At 34.5% G+C, this 22,448-nt stretch overlaps 1 protein-coding gene across 7 annotated transcripts in view; it reads left to right on the forward strand.

Moving 5' to 3' along the window:
- Chro (chromodomain-containing protein chromator) overlaps positions 1–22,448 on the forward strand; it is a 49,128-nt gene that overhangs the window by 450 nt on the left and 26,230 nt on the right. For 2 of the 7 annotated variants that reach the window (XM_089636907.1, XM_089636905.1), the window contains exons 2-10: positions 692–731; positions 4,247–4,498; positions 5,383–5,544; positions 12,746–12,851; positions 13,466–13,599; positions 14,588–14,776; positions 15,264–15,422; positions 15,971–16,174; positions 16,944–17,131. In XM_089636907.1, coding sequence (XP_089493033.1) covers positions 4,247–4,498; positions 5,383–5,544; positions 12,746–12,851; positions 13,466–13,599; positions 14,588–14,776; positions 15,264–15,422; positions 15,971–16,174; positions 16,944–17,131 — 1,394 coding nt within the window. In that variant the 5' untranslated portion in view covers positions 692–731. Of the gene's footprint in view, positions 1–691; positions 732–4,246; positions 4,499–5,382; positions 5,545–11,445; positions 11,586–11,723; positions 11,761–11,853; positions 12,093–12,729; positions 12,852–13,465; positions 13,600–14,587; positions 14,777–15,263; positions 15,423–15,970; positions 16,175–16,943; positions 17,132–22,448 lie in introns of those variants that run through there. The other 5 variants (XM_089636906.1, XM_089636909.1, XM_089636908.1 and 2 more) reach the window with 5 other exon arrangements.

Genomic DNA, 22,448 nt, shown 5'->3' on the forward strand with positions numbered 1-22,448 from the left:
AGATATAAAAATTGTTTGGCCTTCGGTGACATTAATTTATGGAGGTGTGTATAATTTTTTTTCAAGGTAAAATATGATAAAATCAGTTTGTATTGGACAGTTCGGATCGGGGTGAGGGGTTGGACGGGTTGAACTCGACTGTGTGACCAGTGATGACATGTAATTTTTTTTAATTTGAAAAAAAAAAAAAAAAAAAGTTTCAGCGGAGACCAAAATTTCATTAACATTTTTAGGTATATATACAGAAAATAGGGACACGCTTAATACGCATGCAGTATTTAAATAAACCACTTGTTTCTGGAAATGAAAAATAATGCATTTTATTAGCTATTTAGTTAAAAAACGATAATTTGGCGTCTTTTCTTCGCGCCATGTTTTCACATAATATTAAAATAGTTGTTATAGGCTTGTTTTCTTTTATTCATTTCCTAATTATACCCAAACTAAGCACCTTAGAACCTATTTTAGGATCATAGGTTCATATTGTGGGTTAGTTGGGGTCCCTAGTTTTTGTACATGTACCTACCCATTTTTACTCCAAATAATGTCGGGTATCATTGAAATCAAGTATGTCCCAACACACCTCGTATATTTAAAGTTAAAAGTAGTCTAACATTTATTTAAAGAAAAACATTTATATTTTAAAATATATTGTTGTGTTAATATTAATTGTGAACATTACATTTTACAGGTGAAGTTACTGTGCATAAAATTAAACAACATTATTCAAAGTAAGTACAATTTGCGTTTGTGAAACGTTATATACGATGGCAGAAATCCACTGTTAGTAGCCTAGGGCCTATGAGTTTGCATTAGCTAGTGTGCCATTTATAAAGAAATTCGTACACTATTTTAATATCTTTCTGTAATCTGTAATATCTTCAGCTTTCTATCAAATTGTGATCAGTTGACTTACCCACAGCAGGGTAGTAAATTAAAATGTGCTTTTCTGCTGTTTTCCAAAGCCGACTGCGTTCCTAGCCGCGCTAAAGGCAGTTTGGCAATGTGAACCTACAACTAGTTTCATTTGAATAGTTTTCTTGTGAAATATCCCCCTTTGTGATGGTGTTTTTTTTTGCTTGAAGTATTGTGATTTTGTTGACAGAATGTGACCATCATTAGATACAAAATCAAGGTAAATTTTATTCCATTTTTATAAGTAGGTAAATATTTTATTTAATGATATTATGTAAACTATCGTTTTACCCTTTTCGCGCGCGAAAGCATAACATCTAAATTCAGCTATGAGGTATTTTGTTCTTCGTTGATTTTTTTTATCGAATCAATGACAATATTTCAATCCAACTACTCCGAAGCATATTTAAGTAATACAGGTAATGCTTGTTTTAGATGCCTAGGAAATGTTGCGTTCCAGGTTGTAAGTCGAACTATGATACTAGCTTTAAAAAAGGAGATGGGCCTGTGACTACCTTCTCTTTTCCCAGAGCTAGTGATCTCCGAAATTCTTGGATAGCAGCGATACCACGAGCTAATTGGGTGCCGACGAGTGGTTCTTTTGTATGCAGCAAACATTTTAACATCAGTGAAGTGATTAGGTTAGAAAATTTCAAGAAAACAGATGGTGCTTCGCAAATGGGAGTCCCACTAAGTCGTCCAAAGTTAATCCCTGATGCAATACCTCATATATTTCCTAATCTAAGTAGCAGAATGGTTAGTAAAGTAACTTTTTCTTCTTTTTGGATTGTGTAGCATCCTTGTAATGACTTTTATTTAAACGGCGTTATGAAAATTATCAATTATTATTAATTATGGCAAGACACAAATTATCTGCTTTTTATGAACATGGAACAAACTTTTTTTACTGGCGAACTTTATTGATAAAAATTTTCACAAAACGGCGCCTTGCAGGTTATTATTTTACCAGAATAAAACTAATGGTTCTGTGGAGAGTAGTCTTCGCGCCCAAAAAGTATATTTCTAATTCTCTCTCTTATTTAAAATCAAAACCAAAATTTCCTCTGAAATAACAAACTTTGTAAGTAGGGACTTATGAATAAACACGATGATTTCGCATAAAACAGGACTTCGCTGTACTCAGTCAATAAACAAAGATCATCTATTATTGTTAATTACATCATTCAGAAATAGTTTTCTAAATTATTGATCAATTCATTTGATAACTACTTTGCTGGTTAAAAGCCGATTCGTTTTTCGATTACTAGGTGATATTATTTTCTAAACTGAAATAATATATAAATTCTTTTCATGTTTAAAAACCCAACTATAAATGCATAACGTACTATATTTAATATTATTTTGTCCGTTCAAAATAACCCTGGTTTACAATACTAAAGGCAATGTTGCCAAAATTTTACATCAAGGCTTTGTAAAATGACGAAGGCTTTGGCTGATCACAATTTGTTCAAAGGCTGAAGCGGCAAAAAAATAAAACAGCGTTGATTAGCTATTTGATGCTAAATATTGCATAAAAAAATGAGGGCGCTGCCATCGTTTAAAACCAAGATGGCTCATAGGAACATGAAAATTAGTTTAAAAAAGTACAAAGTTCTATGTGGTTCTAAGCGATATAGTTCCGAAAGTTAAAAAAAAATATATATATATATTTTTATATATTCAATAATATTGTTATTGGGTTTATAAAAACAGTTTTTATTTAAACAAGTTCTGCTGTGTAATTATTATTACGCGTGACAGCTGTTTCGCCCTCTGAAGGCATTATCAAACTGTCGAGTTTATATATCAGTTATCAAAAGTTTGATAATGCCTTCAGAGGGCGAAACAGCTGTCACGCGTAATAATAATTACACAGCAGAACTTGTTTAAAAATAAACTCTTTTTATAAACCCAATAACAATATTATTGAATATATAAAAAAAAAATGAAAATGGAGTTCTACAAATTAAACTTAAAAACAATAAAAAATTTTTTTTAAATAGTTTGGACTACCCACTGCAGTAATCTATTACTCCACAAAAGCCCAACGATACTGGGTGCGCAACAATGAGACTCACGATTCAATCCGGCAATCTTCTTTTCGTGTTTTTTCAGCTTCCTTGCAAAACTAAAGTATTTATTTTTTGATCCATCCAGTACACCATTTCACGGACAAGGTCCTCTTAACACATTCTTTGCGGGAAACGAGAAAACTCGTCATACGCCTTTTTACAGTAAGACGCGGGAGACGAGTTCACTCGTTTTGTTGCGAAAAGCGGTAAGGAGAGGGAAACTTTTAAACAAGGGGTTCTAAATGGGTGCGGGGTCATGTGTGTTCTATTGTCGGCGGTACCAGATCTATCTACCTGTCAATACAATGAGTTTAAAACACAGCAAAAAAATCGTTGTCGTGTATGTTCCGCTCACAAACTACGCAGTGAAACGCGGTACATGTGCAAGTTTTGCAATGTGCCCCTGCATAAAGGAAAGTGTTTCGAACGCTATCATACATTGAAGCACTATTAGGTTATAGTTTTTTTTATATGTATTGAGAATTTCTAAATAATCTTGTAATTTTGTATGAATAAATTTCGATTGTGAAATAATGTTTTTTCTATGATTTCCAAGAAAGTAGAAAGTTTTTGTTCATAAAAAAGGGAATTACACATACATTGCTAAGTAAATAAAAAGAGACATCTTTTTAAAGTAAAACACTGAAAGTTTCATCGAAAAATATCAAATAGATCATAAGATATGAATATTTTGCGGAAAGTCTAATTTTGGCGCTAAAATTAAAAAAAACACCCGCGCTTCGCCCCCAATTTGCCAATTTGGCGGTAAAATACCTGACCATGTTGGTTTGTAAAAAGATTCTATGTTTTTTAGACATGAGCTTCCTTGATCGAAATACTGCCAAAAAGCGCTGAAATAGTCAGAAAATCACTTCACGTGTTCCATTTTATTTAGTTATTCATTAAATATAAATTGAAACAAGGAATAAATAAATAAATTTAAAATTAGCGATCGGAAAATAACTTCTAGCCGAATTCCGGTAAATATACAGAAAATAGGGACATGCTTAATACGCACATTTTGTTTTAAAAATACTTAGTAGTAGTTAGATAATAATGTGAAGTAAGTATTTCAGTTTCTGTTTTTTATTATTATTATAATTGCGTAGTAACTGTGTCCTTCTTTTTGTATATTTCTAAGAAAAAACCTCGAATACCTTGGTGTTGCCATAGTAATGTACATTTTTATTTAATTTCAACATATTTCTATAAAATTTTGGCACATTTGATTTTACGTGAAACAATGTTTCTGTTTGCAGATGCCTGGTACAAGATGTTCAGTCGTCGTGTGCAAGAATTCTATGCAAGAGACTCAAAAGGATCCAGCGACACGGCACATCATGTACCATCGCTTTCCATCAAACGAACAGCAACGCAAACTGTGGGTCCACCGTACTCGCCGGAACGGAAAATGGAGTTCAAAAACAGCTCGAATCTGTTCCGTTCATTTCACTAGTGAAGACTACGAGAGGGACCTGAAAGCAGAGCTACTGGGTCTTACAGCTAGAAAGGTAAAACCCAAACATAAACATGCTGAAATTTTTTTTTCTGAAATTTGCAAATGCTGCCAATCAGCGCAATTTTGTTTTTCTTCACATTTGAAAGGTCCCGGGTTCAGCTTTCTATCAATGTTTGTGATCAGCTAGCTGACAATTTTTCCTTTCTGTTGATCAAAAATTGTTCAAGAGTTGAAACGGACATAGGATCGGCGTTTAACGGGGACCTTTCAAACGTAAAAAAAGAAATGGAGCTGATTGACTATTTTTTGTTGACAAAGTTAGTACGCAAAATGGGTAAGGCCTGTGGGTTATTTCAATGCCGCACATTTCCATGTGGTGAAATAGGCCAAGCCCACATAAATTGTGAGAGTAGAGCTCTCGTGTGAGACTAGTATAAAGGTTTTTTTAATCGTAGCTGTTCAAGGTGTCCTAATAGGCAACTTTATCTCTTGGAGGGCCAGAATATCATAATATGACTTTAGTAAAATGTCGCTAGTTCTCGAGATAAATATTGATTTTGTGAAAATCGGTACCTTAATCGATAACCACAGTTACAAAATTTCATATTATAATTGACCCAGTACACGTTCGCCAGATGCATTGGGCCAAAGCGCTGGCCCAACCTGCACAGGACCACTTGACCGTTGCATGCGTTGGACGCCATACGTCCATATATCCATACTCTTAGTTGGCACAATGCTTTTGCATTTTCTTGCACAATGTTTTAATAATGATATAATAAATAGGCCTACGCTATCGAAATGTTGCCTACAGTCCTAGTTAAGCTATTGCTAGATATTATGTAATTCGTTGATTATTTAGGATTAACTTCATTTGTTATCTGGCAATTGGTTTAGCTAATTAGAAGTTCAAAAATTTTTTAATTTTTTGTGTAGGTTCTCAAAAAATCAGCCGCACCAACCTTACTCTTATACGAAGGTGGTAAAACTGTACAGGAAGGCACTCGCAAGAAGCAAGTCGAACGACGCGAACGACAGCAGCGTCGGGCGAACAGGAAAGAAGTTGCCATTTTGCTGAAAGCAGTTAGCGGCAGTAAAGTAAGAACCTTGGAGTTGAATAAAATAATCCCCTTCCTATAATATTTTTTACCAGGCGAATATTTTTATTGTATTCTTGAAATGTGTTTCTGTAGTAACACAATTTTGTGAAGCAGCGGAAATTTTGTGAATCTACATCACATAGAGAATCAAAAAAAAATCTTTAATTTTTGAGAATTTCGGTTTTTTTACCTTTTCTCGGCGTCTAAAGCTTGTGGAGCCAGGCCGACGCTTGCATTTTAAAATACATTAAACAGCTGTTTTTAACCCTGATTAACGAACGATTTTTTTTAAATTCTCAAAAAAAAATTATACCACAAAAATTGCCTCCACGTGTAATGTCGATTCACTAGTTTCCCGCTCGTACTGCTAGTTTCCGAATACCATCTATCGACTATCTATTATTTGAAACCTCGTTCAGCTGTTGGAGAACGTTAAGCCCCGTATTCATGGTAAGCATTAGTTTAGCAACAAAGTTGAATCAACGTGTTGCGGGGTTGCTGTCAACATGTTGCTGGCAACACTGCGTGTTGCGGAGTTGATAACGGCATGTTGACAAGCTCTCGCCCGACGAGCGTAAACATCAGTTTAGCAACAAATGTTGACGTGTGTGAACGTGTTTGCAACAGTTTATAAACATGGCAGTAGTGTGGAACAATGATAAAATAATGTAATTAATGGCTATTAACGGACCAATCATTTCCAGGAGATGTTCGAAATCACTTTTAGACATTCTCGTAAAGTTAATAAATGATCCATCTGTCATTCTGAGGTCACTCATCAAATTTTCTCTTTGCAGAAGATAGTTTCGAATCCACCATCTTTTTCTCTTTTTTAAATTTAAATCCTATTCATCGGATACAGAGAACACAACAACACTACTTCTGCGGGCAACATTTTAACGCAGACTGGTGTGTGGACAACATGTATTTATTTCAACAAAGTTTCCAGCAACATTCTCTCCGCTCATCAACAATGTTGATCAAATGTTGCTAAACTAATGTTTACCATGAATACGGGGCTTTACGCTTTAAAGAGTGATTCGGGTTTGGTAGACATTAAATAATACGTACGTAAAAAAATACGGATCTATTATAAAAAAAGGAACAACATTAAAATGACGCAAACAAACATACCAACTTACAAACGATGCGTGGTAGGCATTGACATACGTTAATGATGGTAGGCCATGGTTTATTTCGCATCCTATCCTAGTAATAAGTTTGAAGGCCGTGTTTTATTGATAAGAATCCGTAAAAGAAAATACCCTATAATATTAATAATACTTCCAACTTCTGATCTGATATTTCCCACACATTATGATGGCAGCATGCTATACTAGCGCCTCCTAGAAGCATGAGCTGTGCGCCTTGGTTTTTTCATACATTTTAAAGGAATATATTAATGTGTAATACATTCTCTATCTTAAATTATAGAACTTGAAAAACTAGGTAACCTACAAAACTACCGTACTGCTAACTTGCTTATACATAAATAATATTAAAGCGGCTATTAAATCTGTCTTTGATGGTTTAGAAAGGTGATTAAAAAGGTGATACGTAAATATAGATATTATTATTATTAATTCTATTTATGTAAGCTTTAATGAGGACTAATTAATATTATAGATTAGTTATTGTAATCAATTATTTATTAATAATTCAATTCAATTCCCAAGAAACAATGAAGTAGTCAGAATAATCTAGAAATATTTATATACAAGCTGACGTGTACCACGCGTTGCTCGGAGTTATGAACAGGGCCGTATTAGGCCGTGAAGGGGGCCTCGGACACACTGACTTTGAGAGCTCACCCATAGGAAAACAACAAACCACATGTTTCTATCATTTTATTGAAGGGGTTTGTGGGAGGGAGAGCCATGCCACCTGATCTTGATTTGGAGATACTTGAGAATTTAAACGTTTAAAAGTATTGAAAAAAATTCTAAATACCACTATTATCATTTTGAATTGCAAATTATTTATATATGCATTACCTTTTGCCATACTCATACCTTTTACCTTCCCAGAACTTCTTTTTCTTAAAAAATACCTCCCATACAGCATCCCAAAAGATGACATGGGCCCTGAAGGAAATGATTTTCTGTATTTATATTCTGTGTATTTTTTTTCAATGTGTAGATAACCTACAAAATTATAAAAAGAATTGCGAATACCGCACATTAGTCCCAATTCCTTAATAACCACGTAGCATGTAGAACTATGGCACCCCTGGAGTGATGTCCGCTTTACACGATACTTTGTTTCATGCCGATCTCCATATCGGGACCTACCCGATTTTTTTTCGCTTTAATCGATAATTATTTTCATACTAAAGATTTCATACGGATAGTTGCCATTAGATAAGACACAATACTTTGAGACGGAACTAAATCGTCAAAAAACGGCAACACCTTGAACTAACAATCATTAAATCATCTGTCACTGTCATGTGCGAGCTTTGTCACGTGCCTTTTCATTATCCAATCGATGTTTTTGTTTATCCGTTCGTCTTTCAACCTTTGTCATAAAAAAATTTATGGGTACCTATGCCTTGGCAAAATTGCCCACCTCAACATCGCATCTTGATTGGTACGATATTCATATACCTAATATATGAGGTGGAATTACCAAAACAGCAGCACAGACGCCAAAGCAAAAGCTCTCACAACTCTGTCTCCGTAGATAAACCACTGACCCTGTTTCTATTCATTAATTAAAAGTATGTTACAATATGAAGTTAACATTCTTTATTCTGTGAGATAACTGTGGGTACGTATGTAAAGTTTTCGTGTATTATTTCCTCATAAAAAAAATGTCGAATCATCAAACATTCACGCGAAATTTACAATATTTAATAGTAATACAATTTCGCAATCAGTAATAAACACACATTGTATGTTAATACTTAAACTTTTTATTCATATTTTAAACACAAAGTGCAACATTTTCACGTAAAATAGTTACATAAAAAAATGAGAGATGACAGAACCAAAATGTCAATCATCAAACATACACGCGAAATTCACAATACTTAACAGTAATACACATTCACACCAGTAATAAATAGATATTGCAGTCTTTGCACAAATATTTTAAATATAAGACTGAAAAAACATGCATCATTTTCATGTAATATAGTTACGTAAAACAAGTTAGTTACGTAAAACAATGAGAGAAGCCAGATGTCAAATAATGTCCGCCATTTGAAACTATACGAAAATCGGTAATACCAACACACGTCACTCACGGTACCAACTATCAAAATAGAACACGTCCTTTTTTTCATCCCGATTAAACAAACTAAAAAATATGAAAAACGGTGTCATGTAAAATGGCCATAAGTGACGAGGCTTATTTTATTAAGAGGGAGAGCCACGGTACGAGCTCAATGTTTTCCTATGGCTCAAAGAGTCGACTCAATTGAACAACGGCTCGATTAAACGGGTGCCGCGAGCTCAGAGCGTATGAGAATACTGTGCTCGCCCGATACGACTCGCTCGATACAGCTCCCCCGGTACGACTCCCCCGCTACCTCTCTCCCGATACGGCTACCCCGATACGGGTCACAGCTCCCGGCGGATGAATATGAATGATCGTACGACTTTTGGTACCGGTGCGCCGCCTCGTACCACGAGAATATGCTAACTAGTTAGTAGGTGTAGGTACATAAGTCCAAGTCCAGATGTCGGACTGTCAGACGCGGTTCACGTCCATGCAATAACAATTGATATGTACTTGAATATTTTAATCGCGCTGTTTTTCTAAAATGAGTAACCGTTCTATGGCTTTACTCTAATAAAGACGGAAAAGCGTCGCAGACGATTTTTTTTCTAGGGCGAGGGGCAAACCGATAACTTCTTCTGATTTTTGTTTTTCGGAGAGTCGGTATCCCAATAATATTGAGACCAAAATCCTTTAGTATTTTCATTACTTTATTTATAATTTGACACGACAACTGGGGCCCCTCCGACGGACCATTTACTGTATTCTTTTCAGAGTCCTATATCCTCAATGTGTACCATTCACAGCATCCCCAAAGATGACATGTTATGCAGTAAGGAAGTATGTTCCTGTGTGGTAAACGATAAAGTACAAATCGATCTCTGTCCGGCCCCCTCAACCCCCCCCCCATAGCCCTGAAAAGGCCGCGTCTCGGACCTAGGCAGAAGTCCGGCCCTGACCGAGACGGCGCTTTACTTCTATGTCTGGCACTGAACTCAAAATTGAACGTTGCTTTGAATGGCTTTAGCCGTGTATGGTGATCAGATCTGAATAGCAAGGTTCTTCCCCCCCCCCCCCCCTCCCCTGCCGAAGCCCATGGTGTGCAGTGCGTACATATCAACGAATATTTGGATTTCTGTTTGTTTTAATATAAATGTACTTTCAAGTAAAATAATATTTATTTACAAAAATTAAATTTCGCTGGTTTTCATATGCGCATAAAGTTACATAATGGTGGACACGTGAGGCACCCCTTAGCAGTTCCACACGGAGAAACGACGAGTGCTAGCAACTGTGATATATTTGTCTCTTTCTCTTCAATCATGCTTGCGTTACGGAAGAGAGAGACCGGATGACGTCCGAAGTAAATGCCTATTTCAAAAGATAAAATCAAGGGATGTGCCAAGTTTTGGCGACACATTTTTTAGATTAACAATTTAGGACTGCTCGTTCATATATCAATAATTATTTTAACATTTATTTATTTTGGCTATGATTTTAAATTATTTTGAATACTAGTGAACGTTTTTAGTTGTTGATGCTTACCTTTTGTAAGTAACTGGCAAAAAACCATATATTTATAATCTTTGATAATGACTTGATTATTTTATAATCGCGATTTTTTAACACTTATTTGCCTTCAACTACAATCGAGAGTAGTTAATTAATCTGAGCAAAAATAATTAAGCACACTCAAAAACATTTATAATTTTTAGGTTTATGGTTAGTTTTGTTTATGAAAAAATATTGTATAGTTTTTTACGATTGTTATTTTTAAAGTAAATGGACAATTATGTGTATTTTACTTCCTAGACTAGGATAAGTAAATTGTTTCATATTTTAACATTACAGAACAGAAATAAACCTACATAATATAATATGTTGTACCCAAACACGTCATTGTCATTTTATTTCATGGTTGTATTAATGTTAATTATGTTCGTGTGAATAAAATTGAAGGTTTAGTTTCCAAATAGGTAATTAATTGTAGGGTGTAACTGTTCACATTATTCTCTATTTATATTGATCAAGGGACCGATATTACAGATGATACTTGAAAAAATAAAACCATCATTGTTGTTGGTAGCGATGAATCCATAATGAACCGCGTGGCGCTTGAACCTAGGTTAATCAAAGCTCTGAAATTTTTGTTACTACATTATGGAATATAAATTTTTTTCATTAATCCTTGGAAAACTCTATAGAGTATTGACGATAACGAAATAATACTAAAACTTATAATTAACTAAACATTTTTTTCTGTTCACCTCCACGTGCTCGCGTGGTGATATAAACAATATTAGAAATGCATTGTTACAACGAAGACTTAATTTTTCCTTCCACGAATTTTATCATTCTACATTGATTCTGGGCATTTAGCTTTCATCCAGGTAAGCGCCGAGTTCGCCATGCGCTCCACCATTCCTTGTGCGCACATTATCTAATGAAATTATTATTTGTATTGTGTCGACGAAATTTGTCGCCAAGCCAGTTCTGTACACGTTCCATGTCGACCAAATATTTCAGTCCGTTCGTTATTTGGTAGACAGCGGCGCTGTTATAATTCTCTTCTCTGATTGGTGGATATTTTCAAACACTTGCTTGTGATTGGTCTAAAATCGCGTCGGTGCCGGAACAACTGGATAAACGAACGGAATCGTCATATTATTGAATAGAGGTCAGCACCGTCGCATAAAAAGACGCATCACCTAAAAGGCCCGTGCCACAGATAAGTCTTTAAAAATATTAATACCGAAAAACAGTGCATCTATAGTCAATTTTCGGGGTAGTGAGAACTTTTAAATATTGATATACGAGGTAAGTATTTAAAAATATTGTAAATAACAACAGTACGTAGCCTTGCAAAATAATACCAACGCGCTATTTCCTGGCCTACTCCTATTTCTTATTTCGATAATACGCATTCGATAGGTGATACTAACAATGCTTTATACGGTTGCATTATTCAAAGTTCGCCGATACAAATTAAAATGTAACAAACCGTTTTACTGCATAATCTATACGATTTTTTGCTGGATATTTAGATTATATATTACTATTTATATTTGCAGACTTGTCCTTTTTATCGGAAAAAAAATAAAGAACCGTACTGTCATTAGACTGTTGGCGGGAATGTTCTGTCAAATTTGATGCCCTGTCTAATAATTAATTTTCATACAAATGTCAAGTTTGTAAGTTAGGTTATCTACCAATAACACGAAATTTACCGGCGACTTTTACGGTTCCAGTCTTATTATAATATTTATAGTGTTGCAATTGATTTGTTATTGACGTTGATAATATCAAGGGATTTGCCTTTCACAAGTATTAATAATTATATATTTTTTTGCATATTTAGTGCTTGCATTTAACCATGATTTGCTATCCAAAGAGCATTTATAGGGAAAAAATAAATTTGCACTGTGTTGACAAAAAATGAACTGGTTCCAATAGTTCCCGAGAGTTAATATTCCTACTTAACGATTCATTATTTTTGTTAAAGTCTCCTTACTACACTTACTGCTAAATTTGCCAAAATTATTGAAGGAACACTTCTTTTCAACTTAATTAGTACGAGAAACAACCATCTACATTGGGGAGATGGAAAAAAAACACAAAATGGGTTATTAGATTCTTAGTTTGGATTATTTAGAAAATTTGTGCATATTTAGATTGAAGTGGAAGCTCTTGGAGAACGTTGCTTCATAATGACAAAATCCAACATGGCATCAAAAGATGTTTTGACCAGGAAAATTTTGAACTTTGAAAAAAAAGGAACATCTTTTTACCATATCCCCTGACTTGAATAGTTGTTTCTTGTAATAATTAGGTTGAAATGAAGTGTTGTATTCATTTTTGCATATTAAGAAGTAATCAGAATAAGGAAACTTTTTATTTTAATATTTTACTCGTATATAGCCTCACTCGGCGACATAGTTATTATTTGAATATATTTGAATAGTGCTAATGGTTTGTAGTGTCAGATGAGAGCAGACATGTCCACGGCAGACGAAGCAGACACCCCGGCCCAGGCACTGAACCCTAACCCTGAAGGTCTGAAGAAAAATTTCCAAGCAATCAAAGGTAATTTGGTCTTCCTGTACATTGCTCCCAATAACGCACTTTAAGCAAAAAACAAAGGTTTTTGTTTTAATCCTCTGGTACGGCAAATTTTGAAATTACGATTTCTAGACTTGGGGTGCTAAGAATCCTCAATTTATTCAACAAGATGTGGTGGTGCAAGCAGGGCCGGCCCTGTGCAGGCGCAATTGGAGCAGTCTGCTCCGACTGCCGGCTTGCCAATGAGCCAAGGCGCTGATAACACCTAATACAGAGCCAAGTGCCATTTTGTTCAGGTCCGGCCCTGGGAGCAAGAGTGGGGTGACGGGAACCACATGGGATCACGCAGTACAGTACCAAAGTTGACGACCTCGATGAAGGTGGATCTTGCACTCTTGGTTAGATCTTGGCTAGAAAATTGGAAACTGCCAAGCTTTTTTTTACTGATTTATTTTTGTCATACCTAAGTGCCGTTTCAATTACTGTTTACCATATTTCTATTCATCAGCGTTCAAAAACGCAGAAGTAAGTTTTCAAAATTTCAGTAAATAAAATAAAAATGTTTGGTATTTTGAATAATACTTCAATGACACATATATTTGAAAAAATAACATACTAATGGCTGTTTGTTCACCTAGATGCACAGGAGCAGATGGGGACCTTGGACGTGCTGGTGTGTGGCCAGTGTCACTCCGTGTTTCACTTCATCGAGGAGTTCAACGAGCACCGAGACTCCGTTGCGTGCTCTGGGAAATCTCCTGTTAGAGACTGCGTAAGTCAACCGTTTACCCCTTTCATTTCCCATATACATAATATAATCAATTGTACAGAGGCCTATGTACAATTTGTTCACTTTCTTCACTGGATTACTTTCAGACCTAGTGATAGTGTGACAACAGAGTGGTACTCTCAATATCACCCTGCTGAAAGACCACCATTCATAATAGAAACATTGTTTGAAATTTAGGTGTGCATTCTGCCGCGGTAAGTAAAAGCACAGTGTCTTCCTTGAGTCTCAAAGGAGACGTGTTTTTACTTACTGTGGCATAGCTAGGTACTTCCTACCCCCACAGCCTAACCACATTTTACTGTGAATACCGCAAAGTCCTAACTGCTCCCAACCTTCTGGTGCCAGTGGGACTGGCATTCCTAACTAACTAACCATCACGCCGTTTCCCACAGGGGTAGGCAGAGAGGACGGACCGCCAAACCACTCGGTCTTGGCACACACTCCTTGCCTCATTCACATTCATACATCGTCTCATACATACTCTTCTATTATTCTGACTCTTGACATGGCCCGACTCAAGTATCTGATTCACTTGATCGTGCCATGTCTTCCTTGGACATCCCCGACTTCTGCTACCATTCACATTTGCGTTATATATTTTCCTTACACTCCTTTCTTCGCTCATTCTCTCTACATGCCCAAAATATCTAAGCGTCCCTTTCTAAATCTTACTCATTACGCTTACACCTCTTTGTGGATCTCCTCATTTCTCACACAATCATCCATGGTTTTACCACACATATGCCTCAGGAATCTCATTCTCAGTCTACTTTCATCCTTTCTCTACCAGTTCCATGCCTCACTACCATACATCAGGGAAGGTACCATCACTCCTTTTTTGGACTGCTAGCTTCACTTCTTTGGACAATTTTTCTTTAGCGCCAACTGCGTTCAGTTCTCCATTTACTCTTCTTTCAATATCTGTCAGCCTTTTAATTTACCAAACCTAAGTTGAATGTATTGTTTCCAGACCGAGTCAAAGCATCAGGTGTGGGCCTTCATGCTGTGGAAGTGTTCCATGGTGACACCGGAGACAGGCGCCAACAGTTCCTGGCGCCTCTACCAGCAGTGGTGCAAGATGGAGGAGAAGCAGCGGGCGGCCTGGATCGCCGCCGGCAAGACGGTGCAGAGCCTCTCCAAGCTGTCCAACAGCAAGGTGGTCAGTGACTCCTCATATCTTCTGGACATCTTATTTACTTTCTATGGTCATACCGCTGATAACTTCTCTTTGTAATGCATCCTTTGTGAGAGAGGGAGAGGTTACAAGTTACGACTGAGCTATCGGCTTTATCTCACTTTCAAACAAGATGGCTTTGTCTTTGTAATGGATATTTTAAAGCTCCATAGCTTATGATAGAAATAGTTGCGTTTATGATTCAAGAAAGCTTTGTAAATTTCATCATGTCCTGAGCTCATCGTTTGAGAGTTTTTAGTAGGACACAAAACTGATTTTCTACTTGTTAAGTAATGTTAAGAACCCATGTGTGTGTCACCAAAGTTATTATTGAGACTAAAAACTTTTTGCTGTCGAAGATGATTTCATTTTCTTTTATAAATATCACTTTTTTTAATTTTTCCGTCTATTTAAAAACACTATTTTTATAATATCTTAGTGCGACTATTCTAATGAGCCCCATTGCCCCCAGGTGGAAGTAAAATCTCCCCCGCCTGCCCCTACACCTGTGGTACCCGCCCCCGCCCCCGAGCCCGAAGTATCGACTCCCGTAGTGCGAAAGCGGGGGCGCCCCTCCAAGGGCTCCTACGCTGCCAAAGCTGTGCCAGTCCGAGCACCCTCTGTTGAAAAGGTTACCTATTTCTTATTTTATTTTTATATTCGCAGATGTTCTGTAATGTCACTAACTTGAACTTACACTAATTTTATCATCATGATGGATTGAAGTGAGTAGAATTCTATAAAGAGCTGCACGAAGGAAGGAACCACATTACTAAATAGTCCATTTTAAATAAATTGCACTAATAATTTGTTATAAAGCAGAAGTATAAAAAACGAATGTAGGTACATGCCGTTTAAAAGCAGCTTCATTGATGCTAAATATGTTGATATCCGAATTGATTCTGTTCAACAAGATTGCCTTCCCCATCGACATGACTAATGGCAAGTTAGTTGCCGGGATAACCAATGAGAACATAGAAATGAATGCTCTCCATGATGCATAATCGAATTTTCAAACTATCCACGAGTCAGATCGATAATTTTTCCAGATGTTTAAGTCCAAACGTGCCTCAAGATAAAGTTTAGCCATTTTAACCCAATCTATCCTACCTTGCGGGGCATGTTATATTAATATTAAATTTTTGTAGTATGGGGGTCTTACAATAATCTGTTTATTAGAATGACGAAGAATTCCAGCCGTCGTCCACTGGAGACTCTGACGACGAAACCACCATCCGCCAGGAGGAGACGCGCAGCACCCGGTCGAACCGCGGTTCTGGGCGCACCACCCTGGTCCCGTCCACCCCCAGCGAGGACGACGGCAAGACCAACATTATCAAGAAGCTGGGAAGCTCTGTCACGGTCACTAAGACCACTGCCAAGGTAGGTCCTGATGATGTAACCGCACTTTTCTCACTTTTATGATATGTTAAACCATAAAAAATGCTCCTAGCATTCTAAAATATATTTTATTCCCCGAGCAGAAAAAGATATATTTTTATCTTAATATTATTCCAGTTGACTTTTAATCGCCTGCAAATATATTTATTTTGTGCGAAAGTTGCAACATTATCGACCTTGCAAGGGACTTCTTGTGTTTGTTTACATCATATTACTATAATAATAATTATATTTGGATGATTTTTATAGCGCCGTTTTTGTGCAAAATCACCTCAAGGGCGCTGTACACGTATATAATACATTTCTACTATGATCTATGTTATTACTAACTATATTTATTTAGATTCGTAAACGACACTTATTTAGCTGTAGAAATATAATAAAACCATAAAAAGATTTATGATTTCTATATTTACTTTTTTTTATACAACACATGGGTGATGAAACGCCATATAATGCAAGCCACTGGTTAACACTAATAAGTCATCATGGTATAGTACCTAAAGTGTGTGTATTTTGAAGGTTTGCAAGAAAACAACACACCTAGTTTATATCGAGATTTGGAATCACGCTTATGTATATAGCCCTATAGTCCTGTGGTTTACATTAAAAAACGATGCACGCAACTAAATAAGTTTTAAGTCGCCAATGTTAAACTGGCTTTAGAGTCTGTAACAATGTAATTAAATATTATGCTTTCCTCCCATGTTTTTACTGTAACAAATATTCACAAATCATTGTTGTTCTTTAGCCCAAGATAACGGCGGTAGAGTCGCAAGCAAGTGTTCCAGTAGAGAACCGTATGGCGCGGCGGACAGACAAGAACGCCGGCGCTAACGAGCCGGCCTCTGAGTTCGTGGTGGAGAAGATCCTGGCCAAGAGATTCAACCCGCGCAAGAAGCAGTACGAGTACCTGCTCAAGTGGGAGGGATACGCACAGTGAGTTATTACCTCGCAACAGTTCTAACTGTTACTGCCCTAAGCCAGTGGGACTGGCATCCTCAATTATTTGACTTAGTTATATTGCTAGGGAGAAAGGTTGGGAAGCACCTGCCTTTTCGGAGCTGGTCATTAAACGTAGCTAAAGACATTTCAAGCAATTTTTCCATTCCAAGTACAGCAGTTTTCAAACTTTTTGAAGCATGACCCCTTTTAGTAAAATAAATGCAAATGTTGTTCACTTTTCATAAAAATATGCCATTACCGATATATATAATATACCGATTCTGAACTGAATGGTAAAAATTAATATCCGGAAATTACAGCAGGAGCCCTTTGCTTACGTTATATATATGTGAGGTCACCTTCCCTTCCATGGTTGCGATAAAATCGAAATATAGAAACTAGAATTGGATGATGACACCAAACTCTGTGCCTCGAACACAGAGACATGTTTCGATCAATGAATTGAAAACAAACAAGCGCATCCATCGCATTTATTTGCATTACTTGGGTTATTTCTGTTAGTGAATATGCTTCTCTAAAATTATAACCATTGTTGTTATAATAATGTTTAAAATATTGTTTTTATGATTTAATCTCGTAATATTTCGCGACCCCCACTTTGAAAACCACTGCTCTAGTACAACTGTCAAACATAAAAGATATGACAAAATATTCAGCATGACGAAAATGTAAATAGTATCTCTCAAAAAAACTGTTGCAAACATTTCTAAAGTTTTTTTTTTTTTTTTTTTTTTATAATATTTAATTTTTATTTAATATTAAATTTACAATTACATGTTATTACATTACATTAAGATTATTTTCTTTTTATTACAGTACATCGTGATACACCTTTTTTTAGAGCAAATGCTCGTGTTAAAAAGGCGGAGAAACGCGTGTAAATAGTAATTTAACATATTTTTTCAGAGAGTGTAATGATAATGAAAAGAATTTTTATTTTTTAATATAACAAAATAAAAATTTTATATGTAACAAAATTTTATCAAATAGAAAAGAGAAAAGGATGTAAAAGAAAGAAAGAGATAAGAATAAGAAATAAGAGAAAAGGATTTCAATATAATAATAATTGAGAGATTATATTGTCTTTTTAAGTATAAACGATTTTAATATGCTATTGATATAGTGCTTTTATTGAGCTTTTGAATTTTTTATAATTCATTTCCAATCTTAAGTTAAGAGGTAATTGGTTAAACCATTTGACACCAAAATATTTATAAAATTGTTGGGCTGTGGTGGTGTTACAGCGCGGGATAGTTATAGAGCCAAGAATACTTTGTCTATTGCTGTTCGAAAAAGTTATTAAGTTGTCAATGTTGAAACAATCTTTATGTATTTGAAAAAGAGTTATTTTTTTATAAATAATATGAAGTGAAGGGACTTTAAATTCTTGAAATAATCTAATTGTGGGGTAATCATACGGTTTTTTCAAAATTATTTTTACTAATATTCTTTGGATGATTTCTAAAGGTAAGAGAGAAGTTTTGAATGCTCCACCCCAACCAACAATTCCGTATTGTAATACTGATTGAATTAGTGAAAAATATATGGTTCTTAATAATTTAAAATTTAGTATGTTTCGTATTCTAAGAAAAATGTACAATAATTTTCTTAATCTTTCTACTATTGCATTGATTTGTAATTTCCACTTTATGTTACTATCTATAATTACACCTAGATATTTTACATTAGTTTTAACAGTAAGTACAGAGCAGTCAGGTTTACATAAATTTGAAATTCTATTTCAATTACATGAGTGTATACTTATCTTTAAATTATCAGGGAATGAATTTTTATTAATGGTGAAAGGTATTATAAAAGTTTTTTCAGTATTAAGTGTTAACAAATTATTATCGAACCATTTTTTTAGTATGTTTATATCTAACTCTGCTGTTTTTTGGGTTTCATTCCAAGTTAATCCCTCAGTTAAAATTGCTGTGTCGTCAGCGTATGAAATAAGTTTAGACATAATTGAGAGATTAAAAATATCGTTGACATAAATGATGAAAAGAATTGGACCTAGAACAGTTCCCTGCGGGATGCCAAAATTTGTGGTCTGCGAATCACTCAGAGAGCCATTTAACTTTACAAATTGCTCTCTATTAAAAAGGTAATTTTCAATCCACGTTAAAGCATTGTTAGTTATACCAATTTTCGCTAGTTTCGAGATAAGATTAGAGTGTGATATACTATCAAATGCTTTTCTTAAGTCGACAAATGTTCCAATGCATTTTTTTTTATTATCTAAAGATTTATAAATTTCAGATGTTAAGTCAACGATAGCATCTTGAGTGCTCATATTTTCTCTAAAACCATATTGATGTGCATTTAAAATATTATTTTCTTTAACAAATTTAAATATTTGTTTTTTTACAATTTTTTCAAATATTTTGGCAATGTTTGAGGTGAGAGAAATTGGCCTATAGTTACTACTTAGATTGGGGTCCCCAGATTTAAAAATTGGGGAAATAATAGTTTTTTTGTAGGTAAAGGGAAAGTTGCCATTTTCAAAACTTGTATTTATGATGTGAGCCAATGGTTTACAGAGTGAGTCAGAATTTTTTTTAAGTATTTCTACAGAAATATTGTCAAAACCAGGGGAAGAATTACCTTTTAATTCATTAACAATTTGTTTAATTTCATCAACATTAGTTCGTTGAAATTGACTCAAGTTGTTACAATTATTGGATGGTGACGGTAGATCTTTATTATCAGTGTTATTTATTTTAAGTGCTAATTTTTCATTATTATCAGTGTTTTTTATTTTGAGTGCTAATTTTTCACCAACTGACCCAAAATAACTATTAAAAATATTTGCACATTTCGTTGGATCCGTGTTTACATCGTAAAGTTTGTTATCAATATCTGTGATTTTGTTTATGTTAGATTTTTTTGGTTTTTTATTGATAATTTCATTTATAGTTTGCCATATCTTTTTATTATTGTTGCCAGCAATATTGATTTTTTCTTTATAGAAATCTTCTTTGGTTTTCCGAATAATGTGGCATAGTTTATTTCTGAATTTTTTAAAGTATTCGTATAGTTTATAGTTTTCTGGAAACTTTTTATGTTCTTTATAAATTTTTTCTTTATGTCTAATTGAAATTATGATTCCTTGAGTGATCCATGGTTTTAATTTTTTAAATTTAGTTTTTGGAGAGTATTTTATAATGGAAGAGGAAGATTTGATGTGCTTTTTCAAGATTGCTTCAAAATTTAGTGAACATAAGTCGGTGTTATTAGAGGATAGAACAGTTTCCCAATTTTCAATATTAAGGTTTTGTTGTAATTTTTCGTAATTAATAATAGTTTTTGGGAAATTATTGCGGGAGTAATTATTCACATCTATTTTGTCAGTTTTAAAAGCTACAATACATGTGTGATGATCAGTAATGTTATTTTTCCAAATAATTGTTTTTATTTTTTCAGTTTCATTAGAATTACACCAGATATGATCTATGCATGATGGCCTTTGTCCATGAAATTCTCTCGTATATTTTTTTATACATGGTTTAAAATTTAGTTCCGTTAATGTGTTGATATATTCAGTTTTTTCATTATTTCTATTATTTTCAAATTCGTTAGATATATCAATATTAACATCGCCTACAACAAATGCATTTTGAGAACAATTAGTATTTATAATAGATTTCAGATTCTCGGTGAAATTACTAATGCTCGAGTTATGTGTTCTATATAATGCTATTATATCATAAAACGTGTGTTTTATAATAATTCGAATATGAAGACAATTTACAAGATCGATATGGATTTCATTAACGGAAATATTCTCATGAATAGATTTTACAAAAACAATGATTCCGCTGTTTTGATTTATTTTGTAAGTTGTGACAAAGTATTTGTAACCAGGTAAATTATAGGTACCTGAGTAGCCGCTAATTCTGGCTTCAGACAACACAATACAATCCGGTTTATGAGTGAGTTCATTTAATGCAAGTGTAAAATGATCAAAATTTTTCGAGACACTTCGAATATTTAGGTGAAGGATTGTTAATGCTTTTAGAGAATCTATTTCTAATAATGTGTTATTACATTCAACACTAGTTAGACAAATATTTTCCGAAATATTAAAAGATGAGTCTATCTCTTCAAATAATGAGTCAGACATGGTAGTGTTTTAAGAGTATAGAAAAATAAATTTTTGATTTCGACATTATTGTATTGTTGAAATATAATTGTAGGAAAAAATGTATTTGAGGAGAAAAAGTGTTCGCCGAGTGAAACATTAGTTTCAGCAAGAAAATAAATATTAACAAAATTATTAGAATAAAAAAAACACAATGGTAACAAAAAAGAAATTGGTAACAAAATCTCTTATGAATCTCATGTATGAATTTATACATGAAATGTAATTTAATTCTGCTAACATATTTAAATAATTTAAGTGTCCGATAAATAGCAATGATATTAAATGAATAATTCATAAAATTTATCTCCAAGTTTAATATATTGACATTGTTCACCATTATTTCATTTACACTTGTGACAGCGTAAATATTTGATACAAATATGGCGACGCCGCAAATTCTGTTAGTTTTATATTTTGTTGTATAGTACGAGTAACCCGGTATATTATAATTAGTTTCACTCGATGAATGCATTTCTGATAATATTATACAGTCAAGTCTATTTAATTGTTCAATAGTTATTAGAAATTCTTCGAAATTTTTTTCCAAAGATCTAACGTTCATGTGTATTATTATTAGGCTGGCTGTAGGTTTTATATCTATAAAATCGTTTGTATTATTTACCGTGTCAACAATCCTTACGTCTATTTTATATGAATTATCTATTGCGTTTATTATAAAGTCGTTCATTTTGAGGTAGTAATAAAAATTAACAATAATGTTGGCGCTGGGAATACACTTCACATTTGCAATTATAATATTACTTGTGTTGACTTTTATATTATCACTGCGTGTTAACACTTTGCGGGAGGGCTTTTCGCAATATTTTTTTGAAATATTGTGCAATTTATTTAGGTTTTCGTTAGACTTGTAATTAATGATATGCATCATTAGTCGTAATCGATGCGATCCCTCGCAATTTTCAGCATTTTGTTTCTATAGTTGCACCTAATACTGTTGGCTGCGTGGTCCGTGGTGTTTTTTTCTCCATATTTAGAATTTTGTCTGGTGCAGTTTACACATGCTGGTACTGTTTTTTCTCTTCCCGGACATTTTGAAAGGATGTGGTCGCCCATGCAGTGTGGGCAAATTGGAGGGCTGGTTCGGTGTAGGCATCTTTTAGCCGTATGCATGAACATACAGCA

The sequence above is a fragment of the Hesperophylax consimilis genome, chromosome 10 (genome assembly GCF_061612785.1).
Source record: "Hesperophylax consimilis isolate HC1 chromosome 10, BYU_Hcon_1.0, whole genome shotgun sequence".
Lineage (NCBI taxonomy): Eukaryota > Metazoa > Arthropoda > Insecta > Trichoptera > Limnephilidae > Hesperophylax > Hesperophylax consimilis.